The 8,616-nt window shown below is 56.6% G+C and overlaps 1 protein-coding gene across 2 annotated transcripts; it reads right to left on the bottom strand.

Annotated features, from left to right (window-relative positions):
- Window positions 1–2,881: 2,881 nt before the first annotated feature.
- On the bottom strand, window positions 2,882–8,577 carry INHBB (inhibin subunit beta B). 2 transcript variants are annotated; one of them, XM_023185233.3, is made up of 2 exons: window positions 8,077–8,577; window positions 2,882–5,592 (listed from the first exon to the last, which is right to left on the bottom strand). In XM_023185233.3, the coding sequence occupies exons 1-2, from the start codon at window positions 8,522–8,524 to the stop codon at window positions 4,817–4,819; spliced, it is 1,224 nt and encodes a 407-aa protein (XP_023041001.1). In that variant the 5' UTR covers window positions 8,525–8,577; the 3' UTR covers window positions 2,882–4,816. The 2 variants fall into 2 exon arrangements, 1 of the variants encoding a protein (XP_023041001.1); XR_002725029.2 differs by lacking the exon at window positions 8,077–8,577 and adding an exon at window positions 5,845–8,059 and having other exon boundaries at window positions 5,561–5,592.
- Between the last annotated feature and the right edge of the window lie 39 nt (window positions 8,578–8,616).

Raw genomic sequence — 8,616 nt, 5'->3', positions numbered from 1 at the left:
AAAACAGTGCATCACCAACCCTCGCCCACCCACGATACCCTGGCCACGCCCATGAGCAGCAATGTCCGCCTCACACACGCACAGCCTCACACACACGTGACTGTCTGCCCACAGTCCCCGCATGACACAGAGCCCCCACAGCCAGCATGCTCACACCCCACGCCTCATCTACAACCAACCACCATCAGCAGGTATTTCAAAGCCCACCCCATAACTTGTCACTTGCTCCCATTGAAAGCCTAGAAACAGGGCTGGGGGCGCTCCCAGGGCCTCTCCCCACAGAACAGTGTTTGGTTTCTACTTTTTGCCTGCAAAGCCACACTTTCTTAAGCCCCCACCAGTTTTCATGGCTTGGTGGCCACCTGTGACCTCCTGCCCCCATTCCTATCCTTGCTGTTGGTCCTCAAGGCAGCTCTAGGCAGCTGCAGGATTCTCCAAGTTGTGATGGCCTACCAGTCCCTGGGGCATCTGCAGTGGTAGTTCCTACCCGGCCTTGCAGCGGGCCTGGGCAGGCGTGATGCTGGGCTGGCCTGAGCTCCAGGTGAGTCAGGAGCCCGGCCACGGTGCAAGAGGCTGCAGGGACACCATGGCCTGCAGCTGTAGTACAGCCCAAGGCAATAGTATCACACCATGTCACAGGTAACAGGTATAAAGCTCAGACACCTAGTAGCCTCTCCTAAATGCTGGCCCCAAGCCTGGGCTGTGCCACAGGGCACCCTCTGTGTGCCCCACTCTAAGCCAGACCCTGGGAGGGAGAGCTGGGAGAGAAAACATAGACCGAGCATACGCCTGGAGTCTCTGCGTACTGAGCCCTTTAGCTGTCTGTCTGAGAAACAGCGGGAGCAGAGCTGAGGCAGGTGCAGGTGCTGTCCTAACCCCAGTGCCCCAGCCCAGGCCATGGGCTCCACTGAGTCACTGAAGGCTTGAGGCATGTTTGAAGGTCAGGGTGACCCCCGCATGGTGGGATCCCAGGCATGGTGGTAGATGGGTGGGGGAGACATTTGAGGTGGGTGGGGATGGCAGCCTTCCGGCTCAGGCAGGCCCTTCCTGTCCCACTGGTCCCAGGTGGGGCTGGGGATGAGTATGAGAAGCCAGCAACCTGGAAGCCGGAAGAGGCAGGGAGGGCTGGAGGGAAGGAGGGCTGGGGACCTTGAAGTCCAGCAGCAGGGAGCCCAGCCAGAGGCACTGGACCTGGGGGCAGAGCTGGGCTCCAGGGACATTTTCAGAGAAATGCAGAGCTCTTGGGCCAGGCCACTGGGGAAATAGGAGGAGCAGATGAGAGAGGCTGGAGCATCGAGTCGGGGGAAGCAGGGCAAGGGGAGTGGTGACCACAGCAGCACAGGAGGCTGCAGGGCCCTGCTGGAGTGGAGACACCCAGCTGGGACAAGGGACCAGTGCCTGTCCTCACTGCCTCTCTCAGCAACAGGAACTGCTGCCCACCAGTGCCCGCAGGGGCCAGACCCCATAGGGCAGCAGAGTCACTCAGGGACCAGGTCAGCCAGCCCCAAGGCCTTGTGCCCCTGGGGTCCCCAGGCCCTTCCTGGGGCTACTTCGAGACTCACGGGGCCATCCTGTGATGCTCAGCCCAGAAGGGCTTTGGTAGGTGCTCAACGTCCAAACAGCAGAAGCACCTCAGTGACTCACATTGCATCTCCTGGCCACTACCTGTAAAAAGTCCCGGGGCAGGGGGAAGGCAGAGCTGGGCTGAGGGCCTAGTGCCACCAGCAGCTAGGCCCAGCCCCCCTGCAGAGCAGAGAGCAGAGAGATCGCGACTCACTGCTTGAAATGCACAGGCCTGACCTGTCTTTATGACACTTTCTTCTTTGCCCCTATGAATTACAGTAATATTGTCTCACAACTTCACAGATGACCAGTCTTCCCCTCGGGCTGAAAGCCTGGCAGGGCAGTAGCTCCCTTGGTTGGGCAAAGAATGGAAAAAGAAAAGGCTAGAAGGCTGCCTCTTGCCACCAGCTGGCTGTGCCGATTGAGCTATGCCCCTCTAGCTATCTGGGCCTCCCTCAGTTTCCCACTACTTTGATGAGGTTAGATGATGTCTAAAGTGCCATGTGCTCCAATGTCCTGAGATTGTCTGGGAAGACCATATGCTGCCTGAACCCCAGGGTAGAGCCCCAGCAGCCCTGCAGGGCCTCAGATGGAGGCAAGGGCACAAGGCTGCAGTCCTCCAAGGAAACGGGTGGGCTCAAACACCCAGGGTCCCTGTCCCGGCTGTGTGACCTCAGGCAGGCTCTGAACTCGCTAAGCCTCAGATTTTCAAACACAGGAAAATGCAGACAAAGCCACTTTCCACAAAGACGCGATGCTGCATGGTAACAGCAGGACTCGGCAAGTATCCCAGTGATACCTGCGAGGTGGGCCATTATTACTACACCGCCCCTACTACCACTCTCCACTGGGAAAACCCTCAGGACGGGCTCATTCACACACGGCCTGACTCTGCCTACCCTTCCATCCCAAGGTACCCAGCCTCTTCTGGGCCCCAGTCACCTCTAAATAGAGGTGAGCAGAGGTGAGCTGGACTTCAGCCTTCAGGGTTTTACATTTCCATCTTCAATGGGGGCTTATCCAGCACCTTCAAATGGTAATGGACGCGGCCTTGGTGAAACAGAAGAGATCTTGGGACTAGAAAGGTAAACATTTTAAATGTGTAATTCATGAATTTGCTAATTGTCCTTCATTTTGATCTTCTGCCATTCTTCCTGGCATCTCTGTCCGACATACATTTCATGGCAAGGACGCAGAGATGCCAGGCGCAGGCCATGGAGGCTGCTGGCATCCAACCTGGACACTTGGACTGGCCTTCCTCCCAGCTGCCCACCTCCAGCCCAGGCCTCCCTGCCCCAGACATCACTCAAGGCAGGAGGCCCGTGGCACTCAATCTTTTATTTTCTTAAACTGTACACAAACGTAAAATACTTTAACAGCAAGTCTATGGGAAAATTGTTTGGTTTTAAATTATTATGAAACAGAACCTAAGGGGAGCTTTATTAAATAAACATAAAGATGGGATTTAAGGATACACACCTGCATTCTACCATAGTCATTTTTACTCTACCTTCTGGGTGCATAAGGATGGAAAAGACACATCAAACCGAATAAACAAAATCCACTCATACCCTGAAACATTGGCAGGCCACTCAAGGGACTGTTCAAAACGTCTGCCTCATCTCAGATGGCCTCACCGTCTAATAAAATTAAAACTGATCTGTTGGCCTCTTTGGTTCCAAAATTATGTATAATACATTTAACTGTATTCATTTTTTTTTTTTTTTTGCTGCTATAAAAATAACTTCTTTTTTCAAATGGCAGTTTCTGACTAATCATGCAACTAAATCAGTGCAAACATTAAAAGCAATCATTCGCTTAAAAAAGAAGCAAAGGATTTCATTTCAAGTATAAAAAATATAAAAAGAGTCGTACGAGTCCAGTTTCGTCTAGTGTGGGTCAACCCTTTAAATTGCATAGTTCACGTGGCACTTGGACATCTAGAGGGCGAGCGAGTTCGGTGCTCGGCCAAGGGCCACTTCTGGAAACACGCAGATCGGCAAGTGCTATGTCATGTGCGTTCAGGCAGGTCTGCAAGTGCTATGCGGGCGGGCAGGCAGGCGGGCAGGTGAGTGGGCAGGGGCCACGTCCATGGCGGGCCCTGATGGCTGAGGCCCACATGGGCAACTTCTGCAAATTAGCTGAAAGCCTTCCCCATCTCTCCAAGACCAACTAGGGTGCTCCCCTCCCTTGGCCTCCGCTGAGGGGACACCCCTCACCTTCAGCAGTTCAAGAGTGCCTCCTTCCCATCATTTCCTCCCACGGTCTCACCCCCTTGCCTAGGGGTCATTCCCACCCCTCCCCAAACCAGTCCTAGAGAAATGTCCCCAGTGAAGGGCACAGATTGCAACTTTTTTTCTTTCCATTTAGAATAATTCAGATTTTCACTCAAAAGGTCATACCTGGTAGAAAAGTCCTTTTTCAGTTATACAACTGGCAAGGATGACCTGTTGACTGTTGGAGATCAGTTAAAGCATCAAATTTAGCCCCTCTTCTCTCCCTCCCTCCCCACCCCAAAAACAAACACACACATAAGTCATGTCAGAGGCCCAAGCGACAAACAGTCAAACGGTCACTGCCCCTGCTCCCAGGTCTCTGACGGGTTGTGTCCTTTCTGGGTCTCGTTCCCTCGACAAGGGCATGGAAGGACAGGCTCCCCGGGCCTTGAAGCACGAAGGATCCCAGGCTGGGGAAGCAGCAGACACCAAGCCAGGCAGAGCAGGCCTGGTAAAAGCCACAGGGCACACGCAGCCTCCGCCTGGCTGCGCTCCCCACCCCTGCATCTGCTTTTCCTCTCCGTGGCTCTCTCTCTCTCTCTGTGTCTCTGTCTTTGTGCTTTTATGTGTGCTCGGAAGGCGCAATTCAGAGTGGCCGGGCCAGCTGGTGGGAATGGTGGCTGCTCACCCCATTCTCTCCGACTGACAGGCATTTGTAGCTAAGCTGCCATTTGTCACCGCATCCATTTGCTGGTATCCCGGAGGCTGCTGTGTGGGTGGCAGGATGCGTCTGGCTGTGCGTGGCTACGTGTGCATTTTAAAGTATTTCATGTCAGTTGAGGGTTCTTGCTCTGGTTTTGACTGGTTGCTCTATGAAGTTGTAGAAAAATATCTCAGGCCGCACCCTGGCACTATCTTCACAGCCCAACAGGATGACTGTGCTCAACCCACCGTGTACCCCCGTTCCCGCGGGGGCTGGAGGAAGCCCACCAGGGACTGTCCTCCGTGCCCCACCACCGTGCCCCTGCCTTGCACCATCAGGCGCAGCCGCACTCCTCCACAATCATGTTGGGCACATCCCGCTTGACGATGTTGTACTCGTCATCAAAGTACAGCATGGACATGGTACTCAGCTTGGTGGGGATGCAGCAGGAGTTCACCGTGCCGGGGTTCAGGCCCCGCATGCGGTACTGGTTCACCACAGCTGTGTGGAAGGAGGAGGCGGAGCCGGGGACCCCTGCCAGGTAGGCTGGGCAGCTGCCCTCACAGTAGTTCCCGTAGTAGCCGGTGGGTGCAATGATCCAGTCATTCCAGCCGATGAGGCGGAAGTCAATGAAGAACTGTTGCCTGCAACAGAGGTTGGTCCGGCCATCGCACTCCAGGCCTCGCTTGCGAATGCGGTGCCTGCTGTCGCCCAGCCGAGCCTGCACCACCACGAAGGGCCGGTGCGACTCTTCGCCTGGGTCCACGAACACCGGCACCACGGCCAGCTCCTGGCAGCTGTCACACTGCACGTCTAGGTTGAGCCGCCGCTCGCCCCGTTCAAACAAGGCCTGGATGGCCTCCGTGAGTGGGAAGGTATGCCAGCCGCTGCGCTTGAGGTCCACCCTCTTCTCCACCATGTTCCACCTGTCACCGTGGCCCTGCTCCTGGAAGTACACTTTGACCCGCACCTTCCGCCGGCTGCCCTTCTCCAGGACGTAGGGCAGGAGTTTCAGGTAAAGCCATAAGCTGGCCTGGACCACAAACAGGTTCTGGTTGCCTTCATTGGAGATGAAGAAGTATAGGCGGACCCGGGAGGAGGCGAGGCCATCTGCGGAAAAGGGGAAGAGCGAGCCAAGTTAATTCAAGGGGAACACGAGGCAATGGGGGAAACGCACTCTCTGCTGCAGAATGCTGGAATGCAACTCGCCACACAGCTGGAAAACGTTATTGACCAGAAATACCGTTCTTGGGGCCAGGGCCTCTGACTGTAACCTGGGAGAGGCAGAGAAAATCATTTCCCATTGAGAAACCCAGACCAGGTTAGGGCTGGAGGGTCCGGGCCTATAAAATCCTGCCTCACCTCTCCCAGGCCAGGGCTCCCTGGAGACAGGCTGTCAGGCCTCAAAGCACAACAGAAGAACTTGTCAGGGGGCCAAGATCTTAACAAGTTGTTATGGGTATCTGTGAAATCTGAAAAACAAAACCAGGATGGCAGGGAGGATTTTGGGGTGGGTGGTTTTAGTAGGGCTTTTTCTTTTTTTCTTTTTTTTTTTTTTTTGGTTAACTTAGCGCATTGCAAAATCAAGCTGAGCCACCTACCGCCTCTTTCCAGTGTTTACCTAACTATGATCTGATCCAACCCCCAGTGGAACCTCCACTGCAAACAAGCAGGCTCTGCTCAGGTTTCTGACATAGGAACGCATGCTTTGCAGGCTGCAGAGCCTAGCCCTTATTTCCGAGTAGTTTTAAGGGACAGGGCATTCAGCCTTAAAACTTGAGGTCCAATCCTTTGATGAGACTCTGGCTCCCCGTTAATGGCACGTTCAAAATCTTCAAGGAGTAGGGGAACTGGCTTGTTAATTTTCTCAATAATTCAGCTCAACAAGAAGGAGGCTGTGCCAATCAAGAGATGACTCCCCTCTCATCCTACATTTCAGTGACCCTTCCCTCTGACAATCTACGTTTTTCTTTCCTTTTTTTTTTTTTTTTTTTTCCCAGGAAGAACAAATAACGAAACTCTGTGGTCAGGGCTGGTTTTATCAAACCTCCTACCATGCCCCTCCCAAGCCCCTACACCTCAGGCCTCGCCTGGCTCCTCTAATAACACTGACATCTGACTTTGAAATGGGGGAAACTGCAGCCTTAAAAGCTGGTCTTGGACGAGCTGCCTGTGACCTGAATCTGTTATTTATAAGTCAAAGAGCTGGCTCCGTGAAACGGACCAGAAATATAACAGCCCCCGCTGTCATTTTGTGCCACCGGGACCAAAAGGCCTCCTCGACCTTCCAGAATCACATTTCTAACTCTGGGCCCCAAAGCACCTTTTAATCCGAGCCCTCTAATTGCATGGCGAGCTTTCCCTGACTCACTTTAGTGGACAGCTAAAACGGCAATGCATTTCTTTCTAAGCACAAACCAGTCCCGATTGTCTCTGCTTTTCTCCACACCCGGCCATGCAAAACTTTTCATCCCTTTTCATCCCCAGGCTGCCTGCTGCCTGGGGGGGTGGGGGGCATTTGCAGCCAGGGGCACAACCGCTCCCCCCACCCAGGCTCCCCGCTTTCCCCCGCCCTGACTGCACCGGGGCTTCCCCCTCTGCGACCTTCTCCGCAGTCCCCTCGGCACAAATGGGGCCGAGCTCCACGCACAAAAGCCAGCCTGGCTCATTCAAGTCCTGAAAAGGACAGCGGAGTCGAAAGCACTTGCAGCATTTTGGCGCGGGCACATTTTTCTTCTTCTTTTAAAGTTCCGAAAGATTTTTCTCTCCCTGATTTTTATATTTAGACAGTGTTAGAGATTTGCAATCTGGGGCCGAGTGGGGGGGGGTGGATTCCAGAAAGGAGCCATACCCTTTGTTAACTACGACTCTGAGCCTCTCGGGCGAGGGGTCTGCTGCAGCTGCCAGGCAAGCCGAAAGGCACCGGGCTGTCCCCGAGCCACGGCTTTCTCTGTGTAAATGATGGACCTGTTGAGAAGCCTGCCTTCCGCCCGATTCCAGTGCCCACACAATCGGAAGAGAGGTTGCCTAGCTCTCCCCAGCGAGGCTTCAGCAATCCTGGCAAGCCCACGCCGCCGGTGATGGAAGCGGCCCCAGGGGCCTCTCACGCAGGCACACACACACACACACAGACACACACACAGACACACACACTCTCTCTCCTCCGGCCCACGTATATCAACAAGCACACACATCTCCATCCACACTGCTAAGCCTACACTCCGATCGTGGGAAACAAAAACATTAAGCAATCACCAACCAAGTGCCCGCAGAGCCAGGGCCGCGCGCATCTGCCGGGAGGGGGACGCGCGCCCAGAGGCGCTGGGGCCCGATTCCGGAGATCAGGGGTGGAGGGCCAGGCGCTCGGCGGCGGGGGGTTGAGGCACCAGGAAGGGGGTCTGCGGCCTGGGGGAAGAGGACTGCAACCTGGGCGGAGCGCGCAGGGCCACGGCCGAAGGAGCCCTGCCGGGAGTCCGAGCTGCCCCTAGGGCGCGCGGGCTGCGGCGGCGGCGGCCGCAGCAGCCGGAGCTGGCAAGGAGAGGGAAAGCGGGAACGAGCGGGGACCGCGGCAGACAGCCGGAGGACCGGACCCACCTGTCTCCGCGAAGCTGATGATTTCGGAAGCGCGCTCCTGGCCGTCGGCGCCCGGGCTGGCGTGGCCGTCGAGGTGCGGGATCTCCACGCGGCCGTCCTCGCGCACCTTGCCCGCGTGCAGTTTGCGCAGGGCCGTGACCATGGCGGCCTTGGGCACGGCGTGCGTGATGTTGGGCCGGCCCCGCATCTGCAGGCGGCTCAAGATGTGCCGCTTCACCGCCTCCAGGAAGTCGCCGTCCACTCGGCCGAGCTCCTCCGGCCGCCGGAAGCCGCCGCACGACGTACAGGTGTCCTGCGAGCCGCCCGGAGCTCCCGGTGGCGGGGGTGGCGGCGGCGCGGCAGGCGACGGCGGGGGCGTGGGTGAGCCCCAGGCCTCAGGCCCCAGCCAGCCGGCCGCCAGCAGCAGAAGGCAGGCGGCCCCCAGCGCCCGACCGGGCAGCCCGTCCATGGTGCGCCGCTAGCGACGAGGGCGCCCGCCGCGAGGCGAGGCGAGCCGAGCCGAGCGCAGGGCCGGGCTCCGGGCTCCGGGCGCGCCGCCCC

The sequence above is a fragment of the Piliocolobus tephrosceles genome, chromosome 11 (assembly GCF_002776525.5).
Source record: "Piliocolobus tephrosceles isolate RC106 chromosome 11, ASM277652v3, whole genome shotgun sequence".
Classification (NCBI taxonomy): Eukaryota; Metazoa; Chordata; class Mammalia; order Primates; family Cercopithecidae; genus Piliocolobus; species Piliocolobus tephrosceles.
The sequence above is the reverse complement of the archived record's forward strand: the minus strand, read 5'-3'. Positions and strand labels throughout refer to the sequence as shown.